The 17,991-nt window shown below is 43.5% G+C and overlaps 1 protein-coding gene across 11 annotated transcripts in view; it reads left to right on the top strand.

Moving 5' to 3' along the window:
* Positions 1 to 10,603, top strand: part of ZEB1 (zinc finger E-box binding homeobox 1) — a 165,782-nt gene extending 155,179 nt beyond the window's left edge. For all 11 annotated transcript variants that reach the window (XM_038755530.1, XM_038755529.1, XM_038755528.1 and 8 more), the window contains 3 exons: positions 1,777 to 3,590; positions 6,456 to 6,636; positions 8,112 to 10,603. In XM_038755530.1, the coding sequence (XP_038611458.1) occupies positions 1,777 to 3,590; positions 6,456 to 6,636; positions 8,112 to 8,653 (2,537 nt within the window). In that variant the 3' untranslated portion in view covers positions 8,654 to 10,603. The remainder of the gene's footprint in view (positions 1 to 1,776; positions 3,591 to 6,455; positions 6,637 to 8,111) is intronic.
* Positions 10,604 to 17,991: the final 7,388 nt, after the last annotated feature.

Raw genomic sequence — 17,991 nt, 5'->3', positions numbered from 1 at the left:
TGGGTGAGTAGAAAGAAGGAGAGAGAGCCATGACCTTAGGTTTCCTGCAGATTCTTTGTAGATCCAAGGTAGCTGAAACAGCAGTGATCACATATGTTTTGACAAGACCCTCGCTCTGGGTAATCTCAGTGAGCTGAACTCAGGTGCCCTCCAAAGTGAGGGGAAACAAATTCCAAATGTTTATTTCTTTGAGCCTGAAAAATTGTATTTTCCAACAGCAGAGCCAGGACCGACTTCTGTAGCTCTTCTCAACCTAAAGGATGAGAAAACCTATAGAGGAAAGCTTGGTTGTATCTAGGAGGGTAGCATGAAGGTTTGGGGTCTCCTCAGCAATTGAGCACAATGTGGTCCATCCTAATTTTGCCTCCAGAAATCTTGACTATACAGATCCATCCTCATTGTTGATTAGCTATCGGAATGATAATGAAATACTGTAATTCATATAGCCCCCATTGTAACCTAGTTGGCATGGCCGGGACTTGGAGGGACATGGAGCTGAGGTTCTTTTAGAGAGGGAACCCCAGAACTGAACAGGGCTGATAAAGGGTACGTCAGTGCTGGCCCGGACTTAGGGCAGGCAGGAACCTCGGCTCCCCTCAAGACTAGGACAGGTGTTAGCTGAACTCTGCCTGGAACTGGGGAAGTGATCCCCTGTCTTCCAACCCTGTCTGGGGATTCCCAATTATTAGGGAATAACTTAAAAAAAAATTCCAGGCCCCAAAGACACCTAAAGGCTGGAATGCATAGTCTAGAAAGATCACTTCATAGTAGGATCCCACTCTGCCCACTCATGTCTTGGTCTGACAGATTGTCCTGTGCTGGTACACTGGGTTAGGCATTTCCAAAAGAATGTTACTTCCACACTTCATTGCTTAAAGTTAACATGATTTTACTATGGAGTTCATGTGTGGTTACTTGGGGATCTGGATTTAAGTATTTACAAGGAAAAGGGGGCAAGGGAACCCAAATTTGGCACTATTAACTCCACAGCACAGAACTGAAATGCCATGGAGAATTAGCTTATGGCACCACAGATACAAATTTAACACAAAAACTATGTGACATACTTTAGTAAGTCTGCACATAAATTTTTAAATGGTTATGTCATTAATTTTTTAATGAAAGGTTACTTTCCTTCCAGTCTTCAAGAGGTCCTTAGGAGAGACATACATGAGTCAAACTAGAAATTTGGGGGGGATAAGGTCAATAGGTCAGAATTTTGAAGACTTTGATTAGCTTGCTCCCATGATCTTATTTCTTTTAGTTGTTTGCTTATCCCACCCCCTGCTCAAGTCTCCTAAATTGCTAGTTTCTCCAGATGTTCTAAATTGAACTCGAATGAGATTAGAAAAGGCCCCAGGACAGTGAAGTATGGTGGGGTGGGATCTGAGTGGAGCCAGAATAGGATTGGTACCTGGAATAAAAAACATTCCTGATCTCCATGATCACTCTACTTCTATTTCAGCATAGGGAACATTTAAGCAAACTTACATTTTTGTAGTATTAACGGTATTTACAGAGCATCTCCTGAATGCAATGCACTGTATTAAACATTTGGAAAGTGACAGAAGCCCAAGACACATTCTGTCCTCAAGGAGTTTACCCTCTAAGGGGAATGAATTCAGTGTAAACTTGGGCTCCATTGCATCCTTAATGGACGTATGAAGGTTCAGCTTAAAATGTTACAGCAGAGTGGGGCGGGATAGGGAATTTGTTTCTAGATACTCTAGGTGCCTGAGAAGGAATAACTCAGTGACTCGTGATTTCTCTGTTTAGGAGAGAAGCCATATGAGTGCCCAAACTGCAAGAAGCGTTTTTCCCATTCTGGTTCTTACAGCTCACACATAAGCAGCAAGAAATGTATTGGTTTGATGCCCGTGAACGGCCGTGCAAGAGCGGGGCTCAAGACATCGCAGTGCTCTTCACCTTCCCTTTCAGCATCGCCGGGGAGCCCAACGAGGCCCCAGATCCGGCAAAAGATAGAAAATAAGCCCTTACAAGAACAACTTCCTGTAAACCAAATCAAAACCGAACCTGTGGATTATGAATTCAAGCCCATAGTGGTTGCTTCAGGAATCAACTGTTCAACCCCTTTGCCAAATGGGGTTTTTAGTGGTGGTAGCCCGTTACAGGCAACCAGTTCTCCTCAGGGTGTGGTGCAAGCTGTTGTCCTCCCAACAGTAGGCCTGGTGTCTCCCATAAGCATCAACTTAAGTGACATTCAAAATGTACTTAAAGTGGCAGTGGACGGTAATGTAATAAGGCAGGTTTTGGAGAACAATCATGCCAATCTTGCATCCAAAGAACAAGAAACAATCAACTCTGCAACCCTCCCCCAAGGTGGCCATTCCCTCATTTCCGCTATCAGTCTTCCTTTGGTTGACCAAGATGGGACAACCAAAATCATCATCAATTACAGTCTGGAACAGCCCAGTCAGCTTCAGGTGGTTCCCCAGAATCTGAAGAAAGAAACTCCAGTCCCGGCCAACAGTTGCAAAAGCGAAAAGTTGCCAGAAGACCTCACCGTCAAGTCAGAGAAAGAGAAGAACTTCGAGGGAGGGGTAAATGATAGCACTTGCCTTCTGTGTGACGACTGTCCGGGAGACCTTAATGCACTTCAAGAATTAAAGCACTATGATCTGAAGCAGCCCGTCCAGCTCCCCCAGCCCAGTGGAACCGAAGCGGAGAAGTCTGACCCGCCGGTTTCATCCGATCCCACAGATGGCAACTTATCTCCCAGCCAGCCACCTTTAAAGAACCTCCTGTCTCTCCTGAAAGCCTACTATGCTTTAAATGCACAGCCAAGCGCCGAAGAGCTCTCCAAAATTGCTGACTCGGTTAACCTACCACTGGACGTCGTAAAAAAGTGGTTTGAAAAAATGCAAGCAGGACAGATTTCTGTGCAGTCTCCTGAACCCGCCTCACCTGAACCAGGCAAAGTACTTGCTCCTACAGAGAACGCTGACCAACCAGAGACGACAAGTACCAGTGAAGCCCAAGGCAGCACAGCCAATCCTCAGAGCCCCCTGAAGATAACTAAATCCCCCGTCTTGCCAGCGGGGTCGACTCTGAATGGTTCCAGAAGTAGCACCCCGTCCTCATCACCACTAAACCTTTCTTCGTCCAGAAACCCACCGGGTTACGTGTACACCGCGGAGGGGGCCCAGGAAGACCCGCAGGTGGAACCTCTTGATCTTTCACTACCAAAGCAGCATGGAGAGTTATTAGAAAGATCCACCATCACCAGTGTTTACCAGAACAGTGTTTATTCTGTCCAGGAAGAACCCTTGAACTTGTCTTGTGCAAAAAAGGAGCCCCAAAAGGACAGTTGTAGTACAGACTCAGAACCAGTTGTAAATGTAATCCCACCAAGTGCCAACCCCATAAATATTGCTATCCCTACAGTCACTGCCCAGTTACCTACAATTGTTGCCATTGCTGACCAGAACAGTGTTCCGTGCTTAAGAGCGCTTGCTGCCAATAAGCAGACCATTCTGATACCCCAGGTGGCTTATACGTATTCTACTACAGTTAGCCCTGCTGCACTTCAAGAACCACCTTCAAAAGCGACCCAACCTAATGGAAATCAGGTACCTAAACCCAAGCATGTGTTTGGTAAAATGTTAGTGCCTAATCTAATTGCTTTGTTCCTGAAAGAACAAAACTGAGAGCAGTAAAAAGTAGCAATGCCAGCACTGGTTGTCATTTTACTGGGTACTGTGTCAGTGTGTTTATTTTAGCCATGAGCTCTCCTGTTGGCAGATATTTCCAAGCCACAAGGTACAGAAGTTTTCAACTGAACATCAGTGTGTATATGAGTATGTCCATATGTTAAATGGGAAACACTAAGTTTCCCCACAGTGCGCCTGTATTTTGGATAGAGCACTGCTAGAGGTTTAGGGAGCTTTCTTCTGATGGTAAGTGTCCAGGTGGATATATTATCATGTTGGAAGAAAAGGTTAAGCGCTCATGCATGGTATTGGCCCAGCCAAGTTTTCCTTAATGTAATCTGATTTCCTTAATCAGAGACTTGAGTGTATTTTTCAGCCTTTCTGCTCAGGTATGCAATTAAGGGTAACAGTCAGTTAACAAGGCAGTGGAACTCTCCCCCACCAGTGCTGTTTCTGAATGTATTTTTCCAAGCTTAACATCTCCCTAGTCTCCATACAGTCTGGCAGGTCCCAGAGGCAGGAAAAGGGAAAGCGTTTGGGGAAAACATTGTCTAGCTCCCCTGCACACAAGATGCCTTTCATAATAGAAACTCCTTCTGGAAGTATTTCTGGGTCATGACCAACCAACCCTTCCAGGTTAGTCACATGTGTACATGCACACACACACACACACACACACACACACACACACACACGCACACCCCACCCCACTCCTTCCTCATCCTAAATGTAGTAATATCAGGACAACTGTCAGTCCCTCTTTACTCCTACTCACCCAGGACATTCCACATACCCTCAGTTCATATCTAATGTCAATACAAAATGATATTTTCTGAAGGACCAATCCTTGGCCCCTTGGAAATTTCTTTCCCTGCACCCAGAATTGCCCTGTCTCTCTTCTCAGCCACTTCATCAAAGGCCTCATAATGGGCAAATCAGTGAAAACCAGGAGCTTAAGTAATAACCTTAAGGACAGGAGACAAGACTATTTAGAACATTACAGTAATGATAGTGGTAGCAGTAATATTTAAGTACATATTGTATACCAAGCATTGTGCTAAACACTGGAATAGTTACAAGGTAATCATATTGGCCACAGTCCCTGTCTCACATGGGTCTCACAGTCTAAGTGGGAGGGAGACTAGATATTGACTTCCCATTTTACAGTTGAGTAAAGTGAGGCACCGAGAAGTGAAATGACTTGCTCAAGGTTACATGGCAGGCATGGGCAGAGCTGAGAGTAGGACCTAGTAGAACAGAATCTGACTCCCAAGCCGGTTCTCATTCAATGAGGCCAATGTTGAACTGTTTCTCTCATGCAACTTTCTCTGAGCAACTCCTCCCTAGACCATATACTTCTACTAGACTACAGACCAGAGTCTAGGAGGATACAGGGCCAGTGCAGCCAAAAGTTCTTCTCTTCCAGGTCAGCCAGCTTCACACCCACATCTATAAGAGATTCTAATAATAATAATAATAGGAATAATTGTGGTATTTGTTAAGCTCTTAGCATGTGCCAGGCACTGTACTAAACCCTGGGGTGGATACAAGCAAATTGGGTTGGACACGGTCTCTATCCCTTGTGGGCCTTCCAGCCTCAATCCCCATTTTACAAATGAGGTAACTGAGGCACAGAGAAGTGAAGCAACTTGCCCAAGGTCACACAGCAGACAAGCCGTGGAGCCAGGATTAGAATCCATGACGTTCTTACTCCCAGACCCATGCTCTTTCCACTACACCGTGCTGCTTCTAGTTTTTGCTCTCTGAGACTGAGATAACCGGATGGTTATAGATAGGTGCTCCTGGTGCTGTCCATAATAGAAAGTAGTCTGAGGGCTACTGCTTTCATTTCTTCCTGTCTCCTATTTCCAAATGTCCAAAGAATGCTCAGGGAATCCTCGCTAAAGGCTCTCTGGCTTGGCTGATGCCTCCCCCCTGCCTGATGGGAATTGTTGGAGAGTCTCTGAATGGCCACCAACTGGACATTGAAAATCTGGATGTGAATCAAAAATGGGGGAGGACGAGCGCTGGACCTTCCAATTGGCCATTACTTTTTGCCTTCCTACAATTTCAGTCTATGGTTCACTGTTCAGGTCCTAAATCTAATCTGTCTTATATGACATCAATCAGCATCAATTCTGAAAGCCCTTAGCCCAATAATTGATTTTTGTGTGTGTGGAGAGATGGCTGAAAAGCTAGTTAAGGTGATTTAACTTGTATAAGATGCTTCCTCTGTCTCATAGGAAAAATAGGCAAATCGAGACTCTGGGTTCAAATTAGTTTGTATGATTTGTTTTTTCCATAATGAAACATAACACACATAAGGAATATCTAATATAATTTTTTTGATATCTTAGCAACTGTTTTAGCCCTAATTTCAAAAAAATATGATCTGAACCAATGAAATACATAGTAAATTAGAACTTGGTCATCTTGCTACTGCACATTTGACTTTTTTTGGCTTGTACCTTCCAGAGACCAGCCTTCCTTCTCCAGGGCAGTATCTGATCCCTGGGATAGGCCTTGGATTTGTTGTGCTGGGTGGCCTTGAAACCTGGCTGGGAGACAAATATGAGGCCCACACACTGTAATAAAGTAGGTCTTGACCTGCTGGGTTTCCCTGACATGGAATATAGTATGCCTCTGGGCCAAGTAAATGTTTAATTTACCAGGCTTTATGGCAGCTTGTTGAAAATGCAAATCAAAATATTAGAAACTCAGGATTTCTACTGATCATCCATTGTGGTGCTTTAATGTTAACTCTTTCCCCCTTAATTATTTTAGGATGAAAGGCAAGACACTAGCTCAGAAGGAGTATCAAATGTGGAGGACCAGAATGATTCTGATTCCACCCCACCCAAAAAGAAAATGCGAAAGACAGAAAATGGAATGTACGCTTGTGATTTGTGTGATAAAATATTCCAGAAGAGCAGCTCACTATTGAGACATAAATATGAACACACAGGTAAGTAGGTCAACCATAAACATCATTTGTTGAAAATGTTTGGGATGTGATGTACTCATAAAATGTAAGCTGAAAACTCCAGGTCTCGCCACATTCCCTTTACTTGACCATCCAGCTCTCTGGTTTTCTCGTGTCTGCCTGCCACGCAGAGACCTGTGCTAAATTCGGACCCACATCTTATGATATTTCTGACCTGACTTCCCTGGCTCCAGCCACACTCTGTAAACCATGACAGTTGTTGCTTCTTCCTCCTCCTGTTTTGTCCCTGTCTTCCTCTGTTTGTTCTTCCAGCCAAGCTTACTCCTCTCGGCTGCTTGGAATGGCTAGATCTGAGGGGTCATCAGATATCCCCTGGAAATCTAGACCATCCCCAGACTACCAGGAGTGGCACGGCTCTTCTTCCCTGCTGGGTCCTTCCATTACAGCCCCTGCATTCCCCATCCGTTCCTCCTCCTCCTCCATTAATCTCCACCTCAGACTGGACAGAATCTTTCCTTCTTCCCCCATGAAAAAAAGCCCATCTACAGCTTCAGAAACACCTGCCGCATTGGGCCACAAATCTGTTGTCCGACTCTACCAAACTCTTGAGTGATCCTCTTCCAGAAAAAGGGAAGGGAGTCCATATGCTTGCCCAATCCATACCCGTGACCCTTCCTGTCCTGCCAGCCTCCTCCCTCCTTGGTCAGCTTAGTCTACCCCCTCCAGAATGCTTGAATCCATGTTACTGATTGAGTGAAAGCCCAGTTCGACAAGGGGCCCAGGTTTCGGTGTTTAAGTGGCTAGATTCCCCCCCACAAACACACACTCTGCAGCAGAAAGGGTGATAAAAAAATTCCTTGCCAGGGTTCAAGTTAACTGTCTGACAGTGTAGGAAATAAAGGTCGCCATTACTGTATTGTGATCAAGCTTCTGTCAGTTCCGTTAATATCTGGGCGACGCGCCTCTAACCCCACCTGCTCTTGATCCGTTCTCTCGGCCAAATGTTTCATCTGAGCCGTTCCTTGCTGTTCAGCGTTGCCAGTTGGCTTTCAGAATATCCATCCTTGTTGTCAAGGTGTTTGTCTATGTGGCATTTCAATCATATGTCATTCCCTCCGGTATTGTCATCAGAAAAGCTGAGCAGCATGCCCTGAATATAAAAAAGGTTCTTATGCAGAGACCTCTCACTCTCCCCCTTAATATGTGTCAAACTTTGCTTTTGCTTCCACATCACTGTGAATGAAAGCCTCGAGTGTGGGAGACTGGCCATTTTACCAGTAAGGCCAGCAACAATCCGGAGAGGTGGGAACAAGCCTGATCAGGGGGCACTAGCGTTTACCCCACCCTCCCAACACGCACCTGAAGTGCCCAGAAAGGCTCCGGGAGGAAATTCATTCAATCGTATTTATTGAGCACTTACTGTGTGCAGAGCACTGTACTAAGCACTTGAAATGAGAGGAGAGTGGGGTATTTCAAAGCTGCGTTCTCTGTTCTAGGTAAAAGACCTCATGAGTGTGGGATCTGTAAGAAGGCATTCAAACACAAACATCATTTGATCGAACACATGCGACTGCACTCTGGAGAAAAGCCCTATCAATGTGACAAATGTGGGAAGCGTTTTTCCCACTCTGGGTCTTACTCTCAACACATGAATCACCGCTACTCCTACTGCAAGCGAGAGGCCGAGGAACGCGACAGCCCGGAGCAGGAAGAGGCAGGGCCAGAAGTCCTGAACCCTGAGCTGGCTGGGGCCCGAGTGTCTCCCTCGCAGATCGACTCGGATGAGAGAGAGAGTTTAACCAGGGAAGAGGAGGAAGACAGTGAAAAAGAGGAAGAAGAGGAAGAGGAGAAAGAGATGGAAGAATTGCAGGAAGACAAAGAAAGTGGGAAACCCCAAGGGGGTGGAGAGGAGGAGGAGGGAGGAGGAAAAACTGCAGGTACTAAGAAGGATGAGGAAGCTCCAAACCAAGCAAGCAGCGTAGAAGAAATAACAGAGAATGGTGAGCAAGCATTGGACGAAAAAGCAAGTGAAGCCTAATTGCTTGATTGTTTTTTTTCCAGCAGAAAAAGAAATTCTAATTGATAATAAAATCTGTTCTATACTATACATGCTTTTTGCGGAGACACAGTGGTCTGCATACTGTGATTTCTGTTCACTACTGTGTACAAAAATAAAACAAAGTACAAAAAAACCCACAAAAAAAAATTCAAAATCCAGGTGTGCCTGAACCTCAAACCTAGTCATTTTTCACATTGAGTGTGTACTTTTCAAAGTCAGGAACAAGTTTGTAACTTGAAGCAGATTAGAAAAAGGAAGATAGTGACTCTGAAAGCAGAGATGGAACAGGTTGACAGAAGCCTGGTTTATAAGACAAGCGTCTGGCATCCTTTTCTTTTATCAGTATTAACTTTCATTCTTTTGTTGGTTAATTTTTGAGCTGTACAATTGGGAGAGATTTATATAATTTTTCTTTTTTTGGTAGAACATTTGCTAAATCCGCTTCAGTATTTTTATTGTTTGAAAAAAAAAAATGTGAGACCTTCTGCACTACACAATTCCCTTCGCAGAGAAATAGAATGCAGTTCCAAACCGTGCTGACTACCTTTTGTAAATCCAATCTAGAAGGTAGCAATTTCTAACATTTAGATGTTGTAGTAGAGCATATTATCCTTTCAAGTGTATTGTTAGCCTTAAGAAAGCAGCCGATAGAAGAACTGAAGTTTCTTACTCATGTGGTTTAAAAATGTAGTTTTGAAAGATTGTTGTTGAGTTCTGATTGCAGGGACTAACAGTGTTAATACTGGTAAGGACAGCAAAGTCGTCAAAATCAGTGTTTGTAATTGTGTTTGAGTACTTAGTAAAAATTTGAAGGATATGACATGAAGCTTTGTATCTCCTTTGGCCTTATGCAAGACCTGTGTGCTGTAAGTGCCATTTATCAGTATTTTAAAGGCCAGAACTGGCCTTCGTTCATTAGGTGGCCTACAATAACTAGCATTTGTTTGATTCGTTTCAAAATTCTCAAATGCCTCTGAAAACGCCAAATCCGTCATCAAAATACAAAAACCCTGGGACATTTCATCCTTTGTTTCCTCAGAATTACTTTTGGGTTTATTGAGTTTCAGAATTTCTCTACAGTGATGACAAGGGAAAATTTCTAATCTGCTCTATTGGTTTACTTTAATTTCAGACATATTCTTGTCAGTGATATTCGGCTCATATCTGCTTCCAAATGTTAGTTATTATGGACCCCATTTATTAACAATGTTAGCTGATTTTTACCTATCAGTATTATTTTATTTCTTTTAGTTTATAGCTCTGTGCAACATTTTTGTACTGTATGTCTTCAAACCTGGCAGTATTAATACCCTTCTTACTGACATATGTACCTTTTTAGTTTTAGAAAACTTTTATATTTATGTGTCTTATTTTTATATTTCTTTATTTATTACACAGTGTAGTGTATAATACTGTAGTTTGTATTAATACAATAATATATTTTAGTATGAAAATTTGGAAAGTTGATAAGATTTAAAGTAGAGATGCAATTGGTTCTCTTGCATTGAGATTTGATTTAACAGTGTTATGTTAACATTTATACTTGCCTTGGACTGTAGAACAGAAGAATTAAAATGGGAATGTATTAGTTTTACAATTACAATCAAGTCATTTTACCTTTACCCAGTTTTTAATATAAAAGTCCTAAATTTTGAAATTCACCGTGTGACTAATAGCATGATGCTCTGCAGTTTTATTAAGAGATTAGCCTAACCATAAAACTCATTTCCTTAGTAAGCCAAATTAGAATAACCTTATAAACAGTGTTGGGAACAATGTCTAACATTTTTGTGCCAATTTGTTCCTGTATTCATGTATGTAAGTTACAAATCTGAATCTTCATTTTTAAGTTCCTTGTTACACCATGGTCATTTTCTAGTTTTTTACCAGACTCCCCCATCTCACAATAAAATGCGTCAACAAGCCTGAGTGACTGTCGTTATTTTCCTGGTCCTGCTTCAGGAATGCTTTCTTTGGGAAGTTTCATCGATGCCTGGCTGTGGATTATCTGGGAAGATGATGTTTTAGGTGGGTCGGTAACTGATTGAGTGAAATTTAACAAGTTTAGCAGCTCCAGCGAAGGTCAAGAGGACCCCCTTAAGTCTGCCCACACAAGTGCTCTTTGGTCCCTGGTCTGTCTTCTTCAGTGTTTGAGACAAACACCTGGGACAAGAGTTGGTATTTTTTTTTCCCTTGGTGTCGTGACAGGCTTTAGTTATTTTATGTCTGATCCTTTTGCTTCTTGAAAGACAAGAACCAGTGTCTCAGCTAGAGAAAACTTCCTTGATGGACTTAGCAGAAAAGGGTGCCCATCTCAATTTTACAAACGACCGTAGATGTAGTTGAGAGGTTTAGGGAAGCACTAAAAGGGTATCTCCGTGACACGGGCGTGTGAAGCGGTCATGCGACCTAAGAAGGGGCTTGAAGGAAGTCAAGCAGCAGAGCTAAATCTTCAGCTCTTCCTCTCCCTCCTGTTGCTGAAATGTTTCGAGGTCCCTCACAAAACAAATGCCCATGGAACCCGCTGTGCTTTGGATATGGGGGGATGCTTGTGTTCGGTTGGCCTAGCGATAAGGGGAGCAAGTGGAGGGGAAGGTAACCAGGAGGCCAGAGAAATGGAATTCACATTTTAAAGCTTCTAAAAACTCTGTGAGCCGGAAAACTTTCGTGAACCTGTGAGCGAGGCTCCAAGTAACCCTGATAAGGGGTACTAAATAAAAGCATTACAGATGTCTTAATGTGGAAAAAAATCAATTTGGGAACAGACTTAATTCTTGGACAGTTCGGAGGGAAAGTACATGCAAGAAATTCTGAAGAAGCAGCAGTCCTCTTCAGATACAAAGGCAAATCCATATATGTTTAGAAACTATCAGAGCACATTGTAACAGTACCTGTTGAACTGCTGCAGGATTCCTTATGTGCCCATGATAGCTTAGAAGTTGGCTAACCCAAGAGTTACCTAGGTGTCCACATAAAGGAGAGGGTGTTTTTTGTTTGTTTTTAATGAAGGGGTGGCAATAAGCTTAGTGCCTAGGGGAAACTCTGCCCTTTATGTGAAGTCTTAAAGCCCCCGGCTCCTATCCACTTTCCCAAAAGGTAACATACCAGCAGGAAGTGGGATAAAATGGGAGATGAACTACGACTTTAAACAGCTAGTCAGTCGTAGCTCTCCCGGAAGTCCTGGGAATTAAGAGTCATGGCCCTACCGCGATTTTAAACAAATCCTTGAGATCCAACCCAAAAAAGTCTCAGCTGAGGTAATGAGGTGGAAACTGGTGCAGCCTCTCACCTAAGTAACTGAGGATAAAAATACCTATTTTCCAGAAGTGCTGGGAAGAATATCGAGTTAAGTGTTTTCCCTCTTGGAGGAAAGATGCTGTTTGAAAATGTGAGGCACTCTTGTGAGAGTTGTTATTCTTGGTTAAAAGAGAAAACTTGTACCTATGAACCTGTGTTCCTAAATGCAATGCTGTTCACAGCGTATCTGCCTTTAATAAGGCCCATTACAGGCAAGTAGATGATAAGGAAATTTGGGAACTCAGAGGAAAGGCTCGTTGTGCTTTAAAATTTACTTGAACAATAAATGACTAGACATAGGAGACTGGTGCTCATCAAATGATCGATTGATTGAAGAAGAGTAATGTGAACAGAAAATGTCCAGAGGAAAATGATTCTTGCCGCTGTTAGTGAATTTCAGTGGGTGGAGGGGCAGCCTTGGTAGTAATCGAGGTGCAAGATGGTCTGGAGCCTTCCACATTACAATGCAAGGTCCTTGTGGGCGGGGAATATGTCACTTGATTATGCTGTACTTCCCAAGTGCCTAGTGAAGTGCACCACACCAAGTGACTACTCAATAAATGCTGCTGCTGCTACTACTACTACTAGAAATGGAGAGGAAAGAAAGATGGGAGATGGGCTGACTTCTGGCTCCTGGCTTGGGCACAGAGTGAGCTTGACCCCAGCATTAACCTGGGTTTTCTGGCCTTCTGAGCTACTTGCAAAAGACCTTCTGAGCTACTTGCAAAAGAGTTGGAGAGGATGTTGAGGGCTGTAGTATTCTCCTCCTTTTGATCTCCGGAGATACCTTGGGCCCCACCGGAGGCTGGCCTTTGGCAGAATTGCCCATAGAAGGTTCACTGCCATAAGAAGAGAGTCAGTCAGGATCCAGGGCAGGTTGGGGCAATGATCAGACTGACAGAACTCAGAGAAGGGGTGAGACACTTGGGAAGTGGGACTGTCTTTCCTGATATCTGTAAGGGGAGGAGAAAAAGCTGGATACCAAAGTGGAGCTAGTTGACCAGTGTTTTTTTTAATAATTATTATTATTATATTTGTTAAGTGCTTACTATGTGCCAAGTGCTAGGATAGATACATGATAATCAGCTTGGACACAATCCCTGTCCCTCCTGGGGCTCACAGTCCAAGAGCAGATATTGAACCCTCATTCATTCATTCAATCGTATTTATTGAGCACGTACTGTGTGCAGAGCACTGTACTAAGCGCTTGGGAAGTACAAGTTGGCAACATAGAGACGGTCCCTACCCAGATAAGGAAACTAAGCCACAGAGAAGTTAAAGGACTTACCCAAAGTCAGATAGCAGGTAACAAATAGCATAGCCAGGATTAGAACCCAGTTCTCCTGACCCCTTTTTATTCAGCCACACTGCCTTTCAGCATTTTTTGCTGCTGCTACCTCTGCCCTCTTTTTGCCTTTCAGGGAGAAGCCAAGTTTACTGTTGAGCATTGGCCTGGAGTCCCATTAAACTGCTCCAGTGCAACTTCAGGTTAACTCAGTCTTTCTTAAGACTCAGTTTGCAACAGGAACCTGTAAACCGGAAAGCCAGCAGAAGCTAATGCAGCTTCAGCTGGGAGCTGGATGACTCAGCCTGCAGAAAGCACTGAAAAAAACCCAGGAGCTTTCTTGTTCCTGAACATGCAGAAATGGTTCCCGCAGGCAGATTCAACTGCACCTGCCAGCTCCCCTGTGCCAGGGAATGCCTTATAGATTGCTCCTTGTTTGGCGTTAACATTTGATCTATTTCAGTATTACGATTGGAGTGTAAATAGATGTTACAAATGCTTGTCTGGGAAGAGTGCTATTTTATGAGATTTCTTTAGAAATGAAATCAAGAACTGTAAGCGCTTCACTAGATTATAGTCAGGAATCAGGACCGCAAGTCCTGACCTCAGGACTTGAAGTCGGGAATGGAGCCTCCCAACTCTGTTGTACTCTCCCAAGCCCTTGGTACAGAGCTCCGCAAACTGCTAAGCACTCAATAAGTACCACTGGGTGATTACATAACGCATGCAGAGTGACCACTGGGAAAGAGTTAAGAGCTGAAAATGGCACCAGTGAAGGCCATATGTAAAAGTATAAGCAGTGCCAACCTGCCAACCTGGGTAAGACTAAATGCTTAATACAATGCTCTGCACAAAGAAAACTCTTGATAAATACTAGTGATTGAGAGTCCATCCAACCCAGTATTGGATCTCCAACAAGGACAATGGAATGCTGCAGAAAACATGGGATAGTCTCCCCTCCAGATGTTTGTCCTGGCAGATTCATTCAACATCCTTACCCTCTCTCTCCTCCAACAGTACCTTTCAATCTTTTAGCCCCACATGGATTTCCTTTCCGAACATTTATCCTAACTCCTCTTGAGCCCACTGATATTTTCAGCCAGTGCAACTCTCTGAGGTGTCCTGTTCCTCGTGTTTAACTACCTGCTGTGTTCGTTTTGAATTTACCACCCTCAAGCTTCACTGGGCACAGCAGTTTGCTGAATTTCAGGGCTGAAATGGACCTCCGTAGGACCTCAAAGAGGTGCTGGCCACCTTCTTGTATACAAAAGAACCTTAGGGAAATAGGTCCAAACCAGTTGAACGTAGATTCAGCATTTAAACTTTTCAAGAGAAAGGGGTATTAGACAATCAGTGATATTTATTGAGCACTTACTATGTGCAAAGCATTGTACTAGGCACTTGAGAGTACAACAGAGGTGGTAGATACATTCCCTGCCCACAAAGAGCTTACAGTCTAGGGACGAGCTTACCTTCTAACCCATGTAATCTATTTCTTTTTGGCAGTCCTTGCTCTGGACATGGTCTTCCTTCTACTAAACAGTTACGCTTTGTACTGCTGTTTTTATTATTTCATTATTATTATGTTTGTTATTCTTATTTTGGTATTTGTTAAGCACTTACTATGTGCCAAGCACCTAGAGCTCACAGTCTAAGAGGGAAACAGGTTTTGAATTCCTGGTTTATTAATCAGTTAATCAATGGTATTTATTAATAATAATGGCATTTATTAAGCGCTTACTATGTGCAAAGCACTGTTCTAAGCGCTGGGGGGGTTACAAGGAGATCAGGTTGTCCCACGGGGGGCTCACAGTCTCAATCCCCATTTTACAGATGAGGGAACTAAGGCACAGAGAAGTTAAGTGACTTGCCCAAAGTCACACAGCTGACAATTGGCAGAGTCAGCATTCGAACTCATGACCCCTGACTCCAAAGCCCATGCTCTTTCCGCTGAGCCTGTCTGCTTCTCTATTTATGTATTTTACTGTATTTATTGAGTGCTTACAATTTGTAGAGCCCTGTACTAAGCATTTGGGAGAGTACAATACAATAGAGTTGGTAGACATGATCCTTGCCCTCAAGGATCTCACAGCTTAGTGGAGAACTTATAATTGAGATGAAGAAACTGAGGCATAGAGAATAATACAAATAACAATGGCATTTGTTAAGCACTTACTATGTGCAAAGCACTGTTCTAAGTGCTGGAATAATAATGGTATTTGTTAAATGCTTATTATGTGCCAAACACTGTTCTAAGCACTGAGGTGGTTACAGGAAAATCAGATTGTCCCACGTGGGGCTCCCAGTCTTAATCCCTATTTTACAGATAAGGTAACTGAGGCACAGAGGAGTGAAGAGACTTGCCCAAGATCACACAGCAGACAAGTGGCGGAACGGGATTAGAACCCACGTCCTCTGACTCCAAAGCCCGTGCTCTTTCCGCTGAGCCTCTCTGCTTCTCTATTTATTTTACTCTATTTATTGAGTGCTTACAGTTTGTAGAGCCCTGTACTAAGCATTTGGGAGAGTACAATACAATAGAGTTGGTAGACATGATCCTTGCCCTCAAGGATCACACAACTTAGTGGAGAACTTATAATTGAGATGAAGAAACTGAGGCATAGGGAATAATAACAAAAATAATAATAATAATAATGGCATTTGTTAAGCACTTTCTATGTGCAAAGCACTGTTCTAAGCGCTGGAATAATAATGGTATTTGTTAAATGCTTATTATGTGCCAAACACTGTTCTAAGCACTGAGGTGGTTACAGGAAAATCAGATTGTCCCACGTGGGGCTCCCAGTCTTAATCCCTATTTTACAGATAAGGTAACTGAGGCACAGAGGAGTGAAGAGACTTGCCCAAGATCACACAGCAGACAAGTGGCGGAACGGGATTAGAACGAACATCCTCTGACTCCTAAACCCATGCTCTTGCCACTAGGCCATGCTACTACTAAATTGAGTAACTTGTCCCAAGTCACACAGCAGGCTAGTGGGGAGTTAGGAGTAAAACCCAAATCTTCTGACTCCCAAGTCTGTGCTCTTTGCACACTGTTTCTCTATCCTGTGTCCTCTGTTTCAGTGTAAGGGGAGCTGGAAAACATAATTTTCAATGAAACATCTAGAGTTTAGTTCCAATTTTAAAATTGGTTCAAATTTTAATCATGGTATTTATTAAGCACTTCCTCAGAGTCAAAGCACTATGTTAAAAACTGAAGTAGATACGATAATCAGAGCAGATCAGCGGCAGAGCCGGGATTAGAATCCGGGTCACCTCACACCCGGACCCACGCTCTTTCCACTAGGCCACACTGCCTCCTGCAGATTATTTTCTTGAGATTGTATTTTGACAGTGATAATAAAAATCTGAATATTACCTCAAGCTCCAGAACTGCATTCCCCTCTTCTTTGGGGGGTGTAAATAACTTCTTTCTTTTCCTTAATGAGGAAGTCTCAGATCAGTCAACCCCACACTACTGTAGCCCTCTTCCCATTCAGGAGCACAAGCTGGGGAGCCCTCTGGAAGACACATGCCCTGACACACACATGGTAATTATCGAGCACTTGGGAGAGTATAGTAAAGTAAGCACATTCCTGCCCTCAAGGAGTTTACAGTCCAGAGAGGAAAATCAACCCTAAAATAAATTCCAAATAGTATAAAGATATGTACGTAAGTGCTGTGGGGATGAGGGTGGTGCCCAAGTGCCTGAAAGGTTGGACTCAAGTGCATTAGTGATGCAGTAGGGAGGGAAAATAGGATGGGGAAATGAGAGATTAGCCGGGGAAGGCTCCCTGGAGGAAAATTAATTTTAATAGGACTTTGATATAGGGAGTAGTGGTCTGCCAGCACAGATGTACATACAAACACAAAAAAAGCCCACACCCTCATTGAAGCTCAGCTTTGAATCCAAACCACATTAACTTCATTTTTATTTTCAGCTCCCAGCTTCTCTCTGGAAGCAGAATGAAAGCTCAGGTAGCCCATTTCTTCCAGAGAACTGACTGGACTATATGGCTATTCTCTTTCCTACCAAAGGGTCCACTGAAAAACAACCTGGATCTGGGTTGAAGGCAGACCCCTTGGAAATCAGCCTGAACCCTGACATATGGTTGGGAGAAACTCGAGCCTCTAATGGCAGTTGTCTCCAAACAACCTGAAATCCACCCTTGGGGCCCTCGTGATCAGAAGGCCACTTCTAAATGGGGCCCAGCTGATAGGGGTCACAGGAAGAACAAACCAGACAAAAGAAATTCACCTCGGAGAAATCCATAAAGCAATAAGCACAGTCCTCGTGGTCAGCAAGCAGGACCACATCTGGTATCCTTGGGGCAGGAGGATGGAGGGAGAAGGTAAATCCTGAAGCTTTGGTAGTGAATGACCTAATTAGAACTCTCAGCTCTCTCCCTGTTTCCATGTTTCTCTATCCAGTTCCTCTCACTAAAATGGTCCGGATGGAATGGCCAGGAACTGGTTTGTGACTGGAGCTTTCAAGGCTTCCCTGCGGATTTTGTACTGTCCAGTCTCCCAGTTAGTTTCTGTTTTTCATCTCTCACGTTTGGTCAGAGAAAGCAGCGCCAGCCTTCCCCGAGTCACAGGCAAACGAGGCAGTCCATCCAGCTCAGCTCTGGGACAGCCGTGTGTTAGGTCCTCTCAAAAACTAGACTAGCAGAACACAATCCATCCATTCACCATCCCAGAAACATCTTTGAATCACCTCGTCTCCCATTCA

The sequence above is a fragment of the Tachyglossus aculeatus genome, chromosome 13, assembly GCF_015852505.1.
Source record: "Tachyglossus aculeatus isolate mTacAcu1 chromosome 13, mTacAcu1.pri, whole genome shotgun sequence".
Lineage (NCBI taxonomy): Eukaryota > Metazoa > Chordata > Mammalia > Monotremata > Tachyglossidae > Tachyglossus > Tachyglossus aculeatus.
This window is presented reverse-complemented; position numbering and strand designations above follow the sequence as displayed.